At 50.8% G+C, this 16,571-nt stretch overlaps 1 protein-coding gene across 14 annotated transcripts in view; it reads left to right on the plus strand.

Moving 5' to 3' along the window:
- Positions 1-16,571, plus strand: part of OTOF (otoferlin) — a 115,821-nt gene that overhangs the window by 78,123 nt on the left and 21,127 nt on the right. For all 14 annotated transcript variants that reach the window (XM_056342235.1, XM_056342238.1, XM_056342237.1 and 11 more), the window contains 16 exons: positions 105-264; positions 1,498-1,684; positions 2,019-2,205; positions 2,898-3,121; positions 4,157-4,265; positions 4,755-4,938; positions 7,737-7,857; positions 8,508-8,608; positions 9,067-9,157; positions 10,000-10,116; positions 11,293-11,445; positions 11,924-12,113; positions 12,512-12,636; positions 13,214-13,348; positions 13,962-14,123; positions 15,541-15,660. In XM_056342235.1, the coding sequence (XP_056198210.1) occupies positions 105-264; positions 1,498-1,684; positions 2,019-2,205; positions 2,898-3,121; positions 4,157-4,265; positions 4,755-4,938; positions 7,737-7,857; positions 8,508-8,608; positions 9,067-9,157; positions 10,000-10,116; positions 11,293-11,445; positions 11,924-12,113; positions 12,512-12,636; positions 13,214-13,348; positions 13,962-14,123; positions 15,541-15,660 (2,366 nt within the window). The remainder of the gene's footprint in view (positions 1-104; positions 265-1,497; positions 1,685-2,018; positions 2,206-2,897; positions 3,122-4,156; positions 4,266-4,754; positions 4,939-7,736; positions 7,858-8,507; positions 8,609-9,066; positions 9,158-9,999; positions 10,117-11,292; positions 11,446-11,923; positions 12,114-12,511; positions 12,637-13,213; positions 13,349-13,961; positions 14,124-15,540; positions 15,661-16,571) is intronic.

Below are 16,571 nucleotides of genomic sequence, written 5' to 3' on the forward strand. Positions count from 1 at the left end.
TGTATGTGTAAGTCCTCCCACTTGAGTAGAAGGATGTTTCCAGTCTTCATGGTTATTGCTGTGTCTCATTCTGATAAATGACTGTCTTGTCCCCTGGCTTCCAGAGCACCAGTTCTACCACAAATGGGCCATCCTTTCTGACCCTGAGGATCTCACTGCCGGGCTGAAAGGTTACCTGAAGTGTGACATCGCTGTCGTAGGGAAAGGAGACAACATCAAGACTCCACACAAATCCAATGAGACGGAGGAGGAGGATATTGAAGGGTAAGGATCTGCAGAACCAGCTTCAGACAAACTTTCTTGGGAATGACTTTTCATGTCTCTTTACCTTGAAATCTACAATGAGGACAGCATCCCTATACATCAGGCTGACAGCCCCTCTAGTACACGTACCTACCTTGTGCAATGAAACCAGGGGGACCCATAAGTTGTTTTTCAGAGAGAGAACACATGGCAGATTACTGGTGTGAACCCAGGTCATATCAAGTAGAGACAAGTCATTTCTGTTAGGTCAGACTATCTCCTGATTGTTGAGCTCTCTATACCAACAACCAACACCAGCCTGATGTCAACCAATTTGATGTCCCCCCTGTTTACCTAATGCTCCTGTTGGTGCTTGGGTGGGCAAGATGGGATGGGATGGGGTCTCATCACCCACTGCCAGGGCAGAGCAGGGTGGTCTGGATGAGGTTTCCCAGGCTGCTTGCGTGGGCAGGACTCTTTGGTTCCCCAGAGCATCTAAAAGGTTTCAGCCCCAAAGCATTTCAGGCTAATTAAATATCTCTGAGTGCAACCATGGGCTTTCAAATCTACCCCTCAGCCTCTTGCCACATGGTCAGAAACCCAGACTGGTAGCAAAATACCAGTGCAGGTCTATTGACTTTTTGGCGACCAGGGGGCTTGAGGCACCACCTGAAATATTTTGGGCCATCGTTCCATGCTGTACTGGTGATATTATCCCACTTTTTCATGGACAAGTCCAGCAGTTCCTCTAGAAATTGTTTTGTTCACAGCGTCCCACATGGCTCCCATTTCTTCCTCCAGAAAGGGAAAGCCACATACAATGAGGAAAACAATTTAACGGAGTTCAGTTCTCCCCCCAAAATAATCACCTCAGCTCCCCTTGTACCCTGATAAAGAAAAAAGGCTCTTCTAACATCCCGTTCATCTGGCCTGCTTTAGATGTCTAAATTAGGCTGAGTTTAATTGTCTTCTAGACTCCACTGACAATAATTATGTTCCTTCTGTGGAATGCCCAGAGGCACCTCAAGGGGCTTCTCTAAGATTTTCCTTACAAAACCATCACTCCACATCCCAAAACAGGAAGATGGGCAGAAACAGAACAGCAATAAAACATATGGCTGTGGAAATGGTCATCTTTCCTCCTCCACAGAGCCTGTGCTCAGAAAGTGGGGAGCTTCTCCCTCTTTGGTAAGCCTCTCCTGACAAACCTGCCGACCCCAGCAGCTGTTTCCCACCTATCTGTTGACTTTGCAGGAACCTCCTCCTCCCAGATGGGGTTCCTGCGGAGAGGCAATGGGCTCGTTTCTACGTCAAGATCTATCGAGCAGAGGGACTGCCCCGTATGAACACCAGCATCATGGCCAATGTGAAGAAGGCTTTCATTGGGGACAACAAGGACTTGGTAGACCCCTATGTGCAGGTGGTCTTTGCAGGGCAGAAGGTGAGCAAGCTGTGCGTGGTACCAGGGTGACCCTGGGAGGTAACGTGAGCAGGACCAGCCATTGTACAGGAGGCCTGATCTTAGTTTTCCTGGCATGTAGGTGCTGAGATGCATGGCAAAGCCACCTTGTTTGCTATGTTTCCCCTCTCTTGTGCAGATTGTGATGGGTTTGCAGCACTCTTCAGCTGAGGAAAGGAGCTTGTTACTTGGGAGAGGAGAGTGGCCAGGCAGAATGCATGTTTCAGTGGTGATTAGCAAGGAAGCAGTTCACATTGTGAGGGATGGCTTGGGAGCTCAAACCCTTGTCTAACATCTGTCTCCTCTCACTTGGCAGGGGAAGACATCCGTACAAAAAAGCAGCTATGAGCCTCTCTGGAATGAGCAAATAATCTTCACAGAAATGTTCCCCCCGTTGTGCAAGCGGATAAAGGTCCAGATCCGAGACTCAGACAAAGTCAATGATGTGGCCATTGGTACCCATTTCATTGATCTGCGGAAGATCTCTAATGAAGGAGACAAAGGTAAAGCTAAGGTGGGGAGCAGGCTGAGCTTCCTACTCTACTAAGGTAGAGAGACATCCCTTTAGCAGAGAGTTAGCACAGTGGCCTAGGCTCCTTCCCCCACCCCTGGAGACAGCTGCTTCTTGGTGCCTGGCTGGAAAGACCTTGGTTCTCTTGCAGTGGTCTTCTGAGGTCACTGGACACACACTCTTTGAAACCAAGCCCAATCACAAGACTGCAATCCAATACCTGAAAGCAAGGACACCCAAGAACAATTTGCTGTTCCAAATAATTGCTATGAATGGATGAATGTCTGACAGGCTCCCCCATTCACGCACACATGAACACACCAGCACACATAGGCAGGACCGATGTGAAACCAAGGATGGCTCTAGAAAGGGGATTAATAGGATGTTCCTTTTTCTTGACTCACATTGGGTGACTTGCCCAGTGGGCAACAAACCTCTGTCTTTGCACCTCTGACTCACTGGTGCACTGCACAGTCCCCATTGCTGCCTTCACTGCAAAATGGTCTCCATGTATGGTTGCAAGCATGCATTCTCATGCACACACGTGTGCATATTCAAGCCTGCATCAACTTGTACAGACCAGGAAAGTGATGTTAATCCATAAGTGAGTTTGTACCCTGAGGCAAAGAGTTGCCTTCCTTCTTGGACGTCCCCTTCCCTACATGCATATTTGGTCTGCTGCAGGCTTTCTGCCCACCTTTGGCCCCGCGTGGGTGAACATGTACGGCTCCACTCGGAACTACACCCTGATGGATGAGCACCAAGAGCTGAATGAGGGTCTGGGTGAAGGCGTCTCCTTCCGGGCCAGGCTTTTGTTGAGTCTTGCTGTGGAGATCTTGGACACCACCAACCCAGAGATCAACAGCTCCACTGAGGTGCAAGTTGAGCAGGCCCCATCAGTTGCTGATGTAAGTCGCCCCTAACCCTACAGCTGCCGGTGGTGAGTCTTGGGTCTCAGGCCTCTTGGAGTTTTTATATTTGGTCTCACAAACCAAGGATTTTGTTTAGTGTTTTCTTAAGAGTTTTGGATCCTCCAGCACAATAAAAGCAAATCTGATAAGGAATTCAGGTTTTACAGTCATTCAAATGCTTACCTCTCTTAGGAATGCTGGGCAGAAGGAGTATCTGAGTGAAGGAGGATCCTAGATTTTGAGATGTTTCTCCATTTGGGATTTAGACAGGACAAAGAGAGAAGAGAGACATCTCCTAATGCCAGATGTCTCACTCTTGTCCTGATGATGGGTTTCAAAGAGAAGACAAGACTAATATATTTCCCAACCAATTCTGGCAGGATGGAACTGGTCAGAGAAATTGAAGGGCTGTTTCCCGACAAGAGAAGCCCCACAGCTTTAGTCTTGACATGTAGAGCCTGCAAGGCTGCTGCCTGTGCTCTGCATGAAAAGACACATCCAGGCTTGTCGTAGCTGGGGGTGCCTACATATGTCAACCTCTATGAGCCAAGGGTGTAGAGTAGAAATGGAGAAGTCTGACGGCAGTGTGACCGTGTGAAAACTCTCCTGCAGAAGTAAAGTGGCCTTAATTCAGCTCAAGGGGAAACAAAACCACCTGGAAATAAAGCTATTCCAGTTCTGAAAGAGCATCCAGGCAGATGATTCAGTGTAATTTGATTAATTCAATTTGTGAGTATTCCTCAATGTCCCTTAGACAGTCCCTTATGTGCAAGGGATGACTGATCTCAACCCATTTAAAAATTAGGGCAAAATCTTTTAATTAAACTCTCTCTGCAGTGAGCCTGGAGATGGCTCAGTCTGGGGAAGAGGAACTCTCATGGTCCTCTTGAAAGCCTGAGCAGTGGCACCTCATCTTTGCCCATGAGGGTGCTCAGAGGTGCTAGGTGATGCACCCTTCTGCCCAAGGGGACCTGCCCTGCCAGGTGTCCCTCCAGATGACCTCAGCCCTGGTCCCCATGATTTCTCCTGCAGAACTGCACTGGGAAGATGGAGGAGTTCTTTCTCTTTGGAGCCTTCCTAGAAGCTACCATGATCGACAGGAAGATTGGTGACAAACCCATCAACTTCGAGGTCACAATAGGTTGGTTGTTTTTTGGGGAGGGTGGTTTTGAAGCATGCCTGGTGGGGAATGCAGGATCCATGGCTGAGAGCAGGATTTCTTCCCCTTTTTCCATACCAACACATGCTAGAGCACAAAGGGCGCTCAGTTTAGGGAGAAGGTGATGGCTACTCTCCTGGCACAAGCCATGTGGGGCCCCAAATCATCTATTGTGTTCATGCTGTGCTGTGGCCTGTGGAGCTGCTCCCTCTCTCACCCTGGCTTCGTGCCTCCCAAGGCTGACCACCAAAGGGAGGGAGTGTCTTCCTACTAGCTCAAGAGGGGATGTGAGCAGGAGACAGGCACCCATCACTCATTTATGGTTCCTGGGCATGGTTTCAGAGAGTTGAACTCCACTGCCCCCCATGGTTCCTGCAGAGAAAACTTTTCCCCAACCTGAATTAAAGCCAAGAGATCGAGCCCTGTTGGAGTTACAGCCCTGTGAATTTATTTCACCTTTTTTGCCTTGAGGTAACTATGGGAACCAGATCGATGGTATGACCAAACCCATCCTACAGAGGAAGAAAGAGGGACGGAATGGGGACGAGGAGGAGTCTGAGCTGCTCCAGAACTCAAGTGAGGATGAAGGTGATGAGGATGGAGAGCTGGTGTCTGTTTCTTCATCTCAACCTGTGAAGCCCTTGGTCACAGACAGGTAAGCATGACTGCCTGGCCACTGAAGTGCCTCTGGGCAGAGATGTGGCTCTCAATTCAGACATGGTCTGTACGTGTTGCCATACGGCTCTGGGTGTCTGAGCTCCCACCACTATCTGCAGAGCTGCAGTCAGTGCTGTCGTGGGGCCTGGGTTCATTCAGCCCAGCAGATCTGGGAACAGCAGCAGGGATGAGATCTCCATGTAAAGGGAGATTAGATACCAGGTGTGTCGCAGCACTCTCAAAACTATCAAGCTGCAACAAGGTCTTTCACCACCTCATACCAGCATACTCTTCCTACAGTCCCTCTGCTGCCTTCTCCTCATCCCACCTCCTCCAGGGCATGTGTTCTCTCTCCTCTCGCTTCTTCCTTGGCTGCTCTCTCTTCATTGGGTCTCAACCACTTAACTTAACCAGCCACACCTGCACCTTATCTACATCGGCCAACCCACCACCCCCGAAGCCAACCCACAGTTGTATATTATCAATGCTAATTAACCCAGCTTCATTCCACTACACACATGTAGGTAGTTGTCTTAGATACTCCAGTCTGCCGTCTGACTCACGCACCCACCATTCCCTACAGTTCTGAGAATTCTTGTGGGTTCTCCAATGTCCAATAATGGTTGGATTCACCTCTCAAGCTACCCTGCAAAAGACATCCTTCAATCCACCTGGCCAGATTTGCACCCAAAACTCAAGGCTATGTGATAACTTTAGTGCTCTTGCCCTATGGCAAATAGGGATGAAGTTAACCAGTGGATTAAAAAAAATCGTTGGTGAGCACTGGAAAAAACAGATTAACTTCTGTATGTTTAAGTTTCATACATTTTGGAGACAAGTCTATAAGGAGATCCTTAGGATTGCTGCCATGCTTGGTGGCACAACCCAGTATTGCACATCGGGAAGGAGAAGTCAGGGCTTTGCTCCTGCTCTCTCTCTAGCTGCCCAACATACAAAACATCACGAGCTGCCTAACTTTAATCCATTTGGCTTTGGAAACAGAATTAGGAACCGACAAGACGTCGTGAGCACCATGTGGAGGAAGGGAAAGCTCCATCTAGAGATGAGGCTAGATTTCAGAAGTGGGGTAATTTGTGCTGAGACAAGGAGGTGCATTATTTCATCACTTGGGATCTTAAAAGCTTGGTAAGGTCACTGACACACAGGAGAGGATGTAAAAACTGCTGGAAAAAATTCTTGAGAGTATGTTAGGCAGGAGGTTGGGGTAAAAGACGTTACATCCTCTCACTTTCCCTGGTTTGCAGCATCACTCTTGGCTGGTCTGTCTGTCACCATTGCTTACAGTCGTGGGCAGCCACACTCCAGTGTTTAACAGAACCAGAACTTGGGAAACTGGGTCCTACCCTGGGTCTGTCAGTGAACAAATCGCTTCTGTTTTCTCTGCCTCTGTTTCTCCAGCTATAAAATTCCGGCATTTTTTTTTGTCTGCTTTATGAATTGCTTTGTGATGTGCAGGTCGCAGTCACCCTAAAATACAGGCAAGATTCAGACAGCTGCAAGTATGAATCTGGTGGGTGCTTTCCACCCCAAGCAGCTGGATCAGAAAGCCCCAAACTGAACAGGATCAGCACATGTGTCTTGAGATGGCGGCTGGGCTTCAGCCACAGCCTGGATTTGAATACAAAGGACTAGTACTAAGGAAAGCTAATTGGATTTAACCTGATGAGATATGCTTTAAGTGGGTCTTAACTGTGTTATACTAATAGATGGATGTTAATAGAATTAACTGACTTAATTCAATTGGGAAATGAAACCACACTGAAGCGAGGGTATTTGCACTCTGGAGAAAAATGTCCCCCTGGAGTTCCCTCACTTGTTTACCAGCTCCTTGTCAAGGTGAATGCCACATGGAGATAAGGAGCACTGATGGTGTTTGAGCCTGTCCCCTGGGCTCTGTCTCTCCTGCTCTTTACCCAGATGTCTCCAGCCCCTGGGTGCTGGGAGCCTCATGTTCAACTGTGGGGCTCTGCTGACATCTCCTGGCTGGAAACACCCCGATGGTTCCAAAGGATGAGCTGAATCTGCTTTTTAATTAAGGTGTAGCAGGATCTGCAGTGGCTTTACACTGGGTGGATCTCAGCTCATGGCCAGTGATCAGGCATCCAAGAAGCATGAACCTGTTCTTCAGCCTCATCCTTCCTTTAACTGTACCACAACTATTTCAAGGCCAGACTGGATGTGGCTTTGAGCAACCTGGTCTAGTGGAAAGTGTCTCTGCCCATGGCAGGGGGGTTGGAACAGGATGATCTTCAAGGTCCCTTCCCACTCAACCCATTCTGTGATTCTATTACCACTCCATCCCACCAGCAAGTGGAAACCTAGAAAAAAAAAGACAGAGACCTCTGCCTGCCATAAAGGCCAGGAGACTAGGAGATGCTCACCAGCATTCAGAAAAGGGTGTTAATGGTTTGGTTTCCTTTGTGCCCTTGCCCACGTTGCTGCCACGCTGGAGACATTTGCTCTTTGCCGGACTATGGGTAAGGCCGTTTCTCTTTGAGTCACCAGGTCTGAGATGGTAAATTTGCGATCCCTGGGCACTGCACCCATCCACCCTGGCTCTGGTGTTGGGAAGGATGCTAGGAGAGGGGGAGCCTTTGTTTTTCAGGGTGAAATTCACCTTCAGCTCCCTCTCTCCCATGCCTGACCTCCTGTAAACCACCCCCCGCCTCCACCGCCCCCATCACAGCATTGCCTCCCTTGGAGAGGTGGTGGGACAGGGACTGTTCCTGTCTGGGAGCATTACCACCATGGAGCATCTCTTCTGCCTCCTTGCAGGAACTACTTCCACCTGCCGTACTTTGAGAAGAAGCCCTGCATCTATATCAAGAGCTGGTGGCAGGACCAGCGCCGCCGATTGTATAATGCCAACATCATGGACAAGATTGCAGACAAGCTGGTCAGGACGTGCTGGGGAGGGAGACATCTTGGGGCATGGGACTGGCCTGAGGCACATCCAGGCTCGCTGTGCATCTCTGCAGCTTCTCATAAAGCAGGGACAACCAGTGCAAGGGCCCACTAACAAACTTGTGCCAGAAAGGGGGAAGTTTCCCAGTGCTAAATGCTCCACAATTTGAATGTCCAAATCCTAGGAGCTCACTGAATTTTCTGTGGGTCAGATGCATGTGTCCCCACCAAAGGGAGCTGGGGTGGGGAGGCTTTGTCCCCCTGGACTGTAGGGGTGAACCACTTGTGTGGCAGAGACTCCTTAATAGTCTCAGCTAACTCCCAAGAAGCCTTTGTGACAGCTCCACATCGGCTGGCTCACAGCAGCATCTGTGAAGGGAGAGCCTGGCAGGTCCAGCCAACACAGTGTGGACCTTGGCCAACTAGTCTCCTGGAGAGTGGTGGAGCCATTTCCATCACCCAGAGCCAGGTCCCTGCAGCCAAATGTGTGCCAGACTTGAGCCCTGAGGCCGGCAGATGTTTCTCACCCAGCCCCCAAAGGACAGCTCTGCGTGGGGGTTGGACGTCAGGGGGACCTTGCCCCACAGTAGGGTTCTGCCCTGGCCCCCCTGCCCCTCACTGCTTCCCCCATTGATGCTGCAGGAGGAAGGGCTCAATGACGTGCAAGAAATGATCAAGACGGAGAAGCCACATCCGGAGCGCCGGCTCCGAGGGGTCCTGGAGGAGCTGAGCAGTGGGTGCTTGTGAGTAAAAGATGGGCAAAGGTGGCACACTGCAGATCCTTGCTCACTGTGGGGCTATAGGCAAGGTTACAAGGGTGAGCTCACCCTGCCTTACCCTCTGGATGACAGGCAAGCATTTCACTGCATTGACACAATGCCATATCAACCACCTTCTGGTTTGCAGCATAGGTGAAGGGGTGCTTACATCTGCACCCCAAAGACCCCAAACCAGCGGTGGAAGTCTCAGTCCTGTGGCCTCCATGGGCTGGTACCTGATTGGCACCTGCTTCCCATGCATGGCCCTCAACATACGGTGCAAATGGGCCGCTTGGCCACGATTGCTTTGCAGACTGCGGGGGGACGAGGGTGTTTCCCTCCAGTAACGTGCCCTGCTGCTGGCAGAGATCCAGCCTGCCACAGCCTCTTGGGGACAACCCACAGGCTCCCATGGGATTCATGCTGCTGACCTTTTCCACCAGACGCTTTGTGACGCTGGCTGACAAGGACCAGCACCACTCTTCCCATACAAGGCTGGACCGGGAGAGACTCAAGTCCTGCATGCGGGAGCTGGTAAGTGGGATTCAAGCCAGGCAGGGAGGAAGATTCATAAGCAGGGGCTGGATCTTGTATGGGGGAGCTTTGGTCCATAGGCATGCTGATTTCCCGTCTCTGTGGACTGAGGGTTTGAGGTTCATTTCTGAATAGAGGAGCCCAAGACCACCTGGGTCTTGCGTGGGTCCCAGGTGACGCTTGGGTCCATGGTGCTGCCTCCCCTCCACCACACTCTACTTTGCTTTGGAAACAAATCTGGGAGTACAGAGGGGCTATGGTGCTGTCAGACACCCAAGGAAACTGGGAAGGAATAATTTAGGGGAATCCTGCAGTAGCCTAGCTCCTTGCAGGGGAGTTAGATGTGCCGAAGTTAGATGTACAAAGAGCAGGTGGCTTCTCCAGCTGGCACAGCCAAGGACACCTGCTTCTGTAGCCAACCACATCCTACAGAGTGATGAATTTAACATGTGAAAGGTTCCATATCCCCTTTTCTGAATGGTCAGATGCTGAATTACAGCAGGGTCAGCAGAAAGGGAGAGACTATCCTTAACACTAGGCTTGAAGCCACCCAAGAATGCCCTAAGCACAGGTGACACCTTTCACAGAATCACAGAATGGTCAGGGTTGGAAGGGACCTATGGAGATCGGTTTTGCCCTTGCATTTTCTCCTGGGACATACATCTCAAGGTTAATGGGCAGGTGTCAGAAGTACCATTGCCAGGATGCACGTGGTGGGATTAAGACGACTGCCTCCTCACCACCCCTTCCCAAACACTGGGGACCTGCCTGGTGCTGCTCCCTTCTGTGTGCTCCATTCTTCTTTTGCTCACATGATGTCCTGCACTCCCCTTTATCTGCAGGAGAACATGGGGCAACAAGCCACGACTCTGCGGTCGCAAGTGAAGAAGAACACCATGAAAGACAAGCTGAAGCTGGTGCAAAATTTCCTGCAGAAACTCCGGTTCTTGGTGGACGAGGTGAGTTCCTCAGCACTTAGAGACAGTGTTAGCTGGGTCATCTCATGGCAACAGCAGCCTGGGATGGAGACATCTCTGCGAATGCTGTAGGTAGGAGAGGTCCCTGGTAGCACAGATCCTGGGAGTCATTCCAAGCCTACACATTGTCCCATGCCTCCCAGGCTTGCCCGTGCACAGCTGGGTTGGAACAAGTCAGTGCTAAAAGAGATTTAAGAGCCCTTCCCATCCAGTATCAGAGCTTGGTCCTCCTGCAGCTGAGTTGAAAGCATTTCTGCCAGCCTCAGCCATGGCAAGGCCATGCCATTCCCTGAGGGGTCAGTCACCAGAAGGTGGCACATGTCCACACAGCATTAAAGTCAGCGGCAGGGAGCCATTTCTGAGCCTGGCTAGGTAGGGGTTTGTTAAACTGGCCCTTCAAATGGCTGTAGGCTAAATCCCTGTCCTTTTGCAGAATTCAGACCATCTGATTTTATTGCCGCAGTGTATTCTTGCTTCACTCCAGCTTATGGGTAAGGGAGAATAGCCCAATATATTAGAGCATTTCCAAAGGGATGCTCTATCTGCAAATTTTTTTTTCCCTTTCTTCAGAAAAAATACACCATTCCGCTGATATTTTTGCAGCTTAGGACTGGGTGAGCCATCGGGGGTCATTTTCCCTCATGGGAACTGTAGCTGTTGCATCCTGTGGCAGGCTCCCAGCCTTGACCACATACCCTTCATTACAAGGCGTTCCTTGGCTGTAACTCACCACAGCAGAACATAATCCAGACTATAAGGTGTGATGGTTCCTGTACAGACAGGGCACTTCTTCCATAGTAAGGAATGAAGGTATGGCCCCTGCCCTACAGTTCCCATGGCCACTGAATGAAGAGAGAAGGAAAATCTTTACTCTTCTAATCCAAATACATATTTTTTTAGCTAGAACAAATTTAAATCCCAGTTTCTTTTCTGCTAGGCTTCACCTTGCTGAGCTTAGCTCTGAGCAGCTTTTCTTAAGCAGACAAGCTTCTGCAGTGGGATGCTCAAAACCATTTCAGTGGCCCTAGTGCAGCAATAGGTACATCCACCTCCTGTGGCATCTGTTGAATTTGCCTTCAGAAGGTCTCCAGCCCCGCCGGTGCCTCAGTGGTCAGAGAGAGCTGAGACACCGACAGGGCCCTTTGCTGGTGTTCACAGCCTCAGCACACTATTCCTGACGTCTTCATCTGGATGATGAGCAACAACAAGCGCATTGCCTACGCTCGCATCCCTTCCAAGGATATCCTCTACTCCATTGTGGATGAGGAGATGGGCAAGGACTGCGCCAAAGTGAAAACAGTCTTCCTCAAGGTGCTGATCTGTCTTTCCTGGGAGAACAGCAGCCAAAAGGAGAGAGGTGGAGGAAGGACAGACTGGGAGGATGGGAGATGAAGATGAGTGTGCTGTGTATCCAGTTTTACTGGGGCTTGAATACTAGGCAGAACAGACCCATACTGTACCAGTAGGGATGGAAGTCTGCTTCTAGGAGATGTAAAACACTAGTTTTACCCAGTTGGTAAGTGAGAAATGTCTGGGAAGGAGAGAGATGTTTGATCCAGTTGGCCACAAAAGGCGATGCTGGCTTAGAAAGAGGAAACCAGCATGGTGGGAAGAAGATAATGCATGACCAGAGTAGTGTCACAATTCAAAATGATGAGGGCTGGGTCCCTGGTTTTAAGGGGCAGTGGTAAGAGCAATGCACCAAAGGAGCTGAATGCTGCAGAGGTGGTCTGTAAATCTCTGAGGCCTTCCCTATATCCATGTAAACTCTTCTGTCCTTTCTACCCAGCTACCTGGGAAGAGGGGGTTTGGACCTGCTGGCTGGACAGTTCAGGCCAAGATGGAGATATACTTGTGGCTGGGCCTCAGCAAACAGCGCAAAGACTTCTTGAGTGGCCTGCCCTGTGGCTTTGAGGAGAAGAAGACTGCCAGAGGCCAAAACCTGCCATCCTTCCCACCCATCAGCCTCCTTTACACCAGTAAGAACTACCTGCCTCCAGCAGGTCTGGGAACAAGGCATGGAGAGGGCAGGAGGGAGCCTGGCTGGGCACTACTTGCACCAAGGGCTTTCAGGAGCTAAGGGAAAAATAATTCCAGTTGTCCCAGTTTGAGGTTACCCACTGGTCCCATGGGGAGCAGGGGTGTAGGAATTGTGCACTCTCTTCCCTAACCTGTTCGTGGCTGTCATTCCACACACAGTGAGCAGGATGCTAAGGAGGTCCCTATCCATTTTGGACTCATGCTTTGAGTCTATACCCTTCATCAGTGCTGGCCCTGAGCAAAAGCATGCCCCTGAGACCTCGCTCTGCAAGCTGAGCCCCACGGCTGAGCTCCAAGGTTGCATATCAAGTGATCTCACTTCCCCTCTCTCTTGCAGAGAAGCAGGTTTTCCAGCTGCGAGCCCACATGTACCAAGCCAGGAGTTTATTTGCAGCCGACAGCAGTGGCCTTTCAGACCCCTTTGCACGAGTCTTCTTCATCTCCCAAAGCCAATGCACCGAGGTAAAGACCATCCTCTGACCTGGTGGGCTGGGCTCTGGCATTGTGTGTCCCATCAGCTCTCCATCCTGCTCCCCTGCCACAGGTCTTGTGACTGCTAGTGAATCAAGGATTAGGTTGATCATGGGGTCCTGTGGTGGGAAGACAGCTGTGGCATTGGGGCTTGACTGTCTCCAGGAGCCCCTTCCCTAGGAGCACCTTCATGACATGTTCCCCCCGCACCAACACATGGCTACCCCGCATCCCAGTGGCTGCGATTCACCTGCCTGGTTAGGGGAAACTGGAGCAGGTTGAAATGTTTTTTGTGTCTTTCCCTTCCTAGGCTGAGGACTGCCAAGTTTTAGCAAGCTTGGTGGATGCTGGGAGTAATTTCTGTCTGATTGCCAGCTGTTGGGTTTGGTGGTTGTTTTTTTTTTTTCCAGAGGAGTCCTTGGGAGATACCCTATGCCTCACTGGTCCAGAAATGTGTGCAGCAGCCCATTAGTGCTGCCAGGCAGCTGAGACCAGCGCCTGGTCTTCTGCCCTTGCACAGGGCCTTTGCTCCTGTCTGGAGCTGTAGGTCTCTCTCCCATTCTTCCAGGTTCTCAATGAGACCCTTTGCCCGACCTGGGACCAGCTGCTGGTCTTTGACAACGTGGAGCTGTATGGAGAAGTTCATGAGATGCGAGATGACCCTCCCATAATTGTCATTGAGATCTATGACCAGGACACAGTGGTAAGATGAATGCCAGCAAAGGAAAATGTTTATAATTTAGATGCTGTGATGACTCCTGAGTTGGAGGCAAGGTGGATAGTACAGAGGATGTGAGAAGCAGCTTTTCTCCTGACCCTTGGAAGGTGGTCCCCCCGACATCTCCCATGGCATGAGTGGCCTCTGCTGCTCATTAGGTCTCAGACTCAATATCTTATTTTTGGAGAGTTAAGCAAGAGCTTTTGTGAGTCTGGAGGCAAGAAGATGTTACTTGAGTCTTTCCCTTTAAAAAAGCTGCTCAGCCCTTGCCTCCTTGCTGTCCTAGCCCAGGGCCACCTCCTTCACCTTATTTCATAGACTCATAGAATGGTTTGGATGGGAAGCGACCTTGAAGATCATCTAGTTCCAACCCCTCTGGCATGGGCAGGGACACCTTTCACTAGACCAGGTTGCTACAAGCCTGATCCAACCTGGTCTGGAACACTGCCAGGGATGGGGCATCCTTATTTGAAGAAGCCAGGAGTGAAAGCTGTCACTGAGCTTTGGTGTCTCAGGCCCAGTGGGCTGGTCCTGTTCTGATCACGATGTGGGGCTCACGTTGGGTAAGCAAACCCAAATGTTCTCTTTGCCTGTCCAGGGCAGAGCTGACTTCATGGGCCGCACCTTTGCCAAACCGGTGGTGAAGATGTCAGATGAGCACTACTGTCCCCCGCGCTTCCCCCCGCAGCTGGAGTACTACCAGATCTACCGGGGCAATTCCACAGCAGGTGACCTGCTGGCTGCCTTCGAGCTGCTCCAGGTACCAGCTGGCCAAAGCCACCTCAGACCGAGGGAGGGAAAGGATGGGTTGGAGGTTTGCAAAGCAGCAAGGCTTAACCCATGCTTATGTATCTTAGCTGCTGCAAATAGCAGGTAGCACATACATCCTAGAAAGACTAGAAGGGTTTAGCACAGCTGCTAACCCAGTGAGAAGGAAGCTCCTGCCCAGTTACACTGGTCAGGATGTGTCATGAGTCCCAGGCACCCTGCTGAACAGGACACCCTGCCTAAATCATTATGTTAGCCCAGACTCTATCATCACCAGGATATGGGCGATGCCAATGGAAGTTCTTGAGTTCTTGAAGGTGCCAATTTGAAGGTCTCAGGAAAAAAGGGTGTGAATTCATAGCATCATCTCAGGAATACGGTGAAATTTTAGCCTTTTGGTCTGTGAGGAGGTAGCAGAGAGAAACTCTCCTGCTTTTGTGCCTCCTTTCCCATACACTGAAATTTGTGTTTGTATGGATGTGTCTCAGTGGTCTCCTGGTGTGCAGGGAGTGTGAGATGTCCCAGCTGAAAAAAGAGAGTCCCCAGCAAACTCAGCACTGTGCTGGTGGGTTTGGGTGTGCAAGGGCCAACCTGCCGCAGACGTCTCTAATGTAGCTGGGCACCAGCCAGGAGCAGTGGTCCCAAGGCTGGCATCTGTGCTTGCCGGGAGCAGGCAGTGCCTGGGGAGGTGGACCCTTGGGGACCATGTGCTCCCTCCACCTCTGAGTCCTCCTTTATTTCAAAGGAGACTTTGCTTTACATGCCTGTCTGTCTGCAATGTCCTCAGGTGCCCTATGGTAGTGGCGAGATCAGGGCAGCCTTGCAGGCAGCTGCTGAACCTGCTGTCCCACTCCCCAAGGTGCTCTTCCCATCTCCTTTGTCTGCCAGGGCAGGTGCTCATCCAAACCCTTTCTTCCTCCAACTTTCCTTGCAATGGGGTGGTTTCTCTAGGAAAAAGCTTACATGGGATATTTGCTTTCCTTCATACCCTGGGTTTGAAATGGGACCTGAAACCTGCTCCTGGGCTGAGCTCTCAGACCATTTCTGCATCTCTGCGCACTCAGCCCAGGCAGATGCAACTCCCTGCAGGAAGAAAAGGGACAGCCCTGGGGCTGGGGTACGTTGGTGGGCTGAGAAGTTTGCTTTGCTGCTGGGTCTTTCCTGTGCAGCAGCACAGCTCTGCCCAGCACCTTCTGCTCACGTGTGTGCCTTTTCCCAAAGTATCTGCACCGTACAGTCAGCTGGGTGCTCAGCAGCCCTTGTTGTTCCTGCACCCTCTGAGACACCACAGACACAGTGCATGAGGCCAGGGTGTGCCAGTTACAGCCGAGACTGACAAAAAATTGCTTCCCAGCAGCTGAGCACCGGCTCAAAGGAACAGACCCTAATCCACACTGCATCTCTTCCAGATTGGTCCTGGGGGAAAGTCAGACCTGCCCCCAATTGACGGCCCCACAGACATGGACCGGGGCCCCATCCTGCCAGTACCACTGGGGATTCGGCCAGTGCTGAGTAAATACAGAGTGGAGGTAACTGCCTTGGAGCACCAGATGTCAATGTTCAGTGTTGCATGGGGCAGGAGAGGCTGTCCATGGGTGTTTGAAGGCCAGGAGGGATCTCTGAGGCTTGGATGGCTAGCTGGGCACTAAGACCAGGTGTCTGCACTGGAAGGATCTGCCTGTACTGGCTACACAGGGAGCAGGGCTGCAGCAGCCCTAAAAGAACAGGACACTGGATCACTCCTTGCCATCTTAAATGTGAGCACTGTAGCAAGTGGATGGCACTTGGGCTGAGATGTAGTGCAGGGCGCCTTAGAGAGACCCATGTAATTTCCACCCAAAGCTGTCACATAGATCAGGTAGGCTGCATCCCACCAATCTCAGGCATCAAGGATGGGGTGCCTCTCATGTACCTGTAGATATCTAAAGGGTGATACATCCCATCCGGGTCTCTTTCCCTTGGTTGACTTGGTAGAAGCTGGTGATCCAGGCAATACAGTCAGCAATGTTCAGTGCACAATTCACCCATGGCTGTAGGTGTCTCTGCTCAGGTGAGATGCTGCTGACCACATCTCAAGGTCTCTAAAGGGGTCCTAGCTCCTGATCTTCCACACGTTTGCATCTAGTCAAACAAATTGTATTCCTCTGACAGGCAAGGTTAACGCACCCACAGAAAATCAGGAGGTGGAAAAATTTCAGTTTAGGGTAAATTTCGATCTATTTACCCTATAGACTTCCACCCTATAATAGGTGGAAGTCTGTTCTCTCAGGAAGGGAGAGGGAAGTTTCCCCAGGGATACTGATACCGTTTTGACAAAACAATGCTGGTGCTGAATCAAGAGCCACTGTGGATGGACCAAGCTGGTCTAGTCCTGCTCTATGGAGTCGCATGGCAGAAAAAGGCTGCAAAGGCAGAAAAGGGAGTGTCAAAGGCAGCAGGC

This window comes from Falco biarmicus, chromosome 6, assembly GCF_023638135.1.
Source record: "Falco biarmicus isolate bFalBia1 chromosome 6, bFalBia1.pri, whole genome shotgun sequence".
Classification (NCBI taxonomy): Eukaryota; Metazoa; Chordata; class Aves; order Falconiformes; family Falconidae; genus Falco; species Falco biarmicus.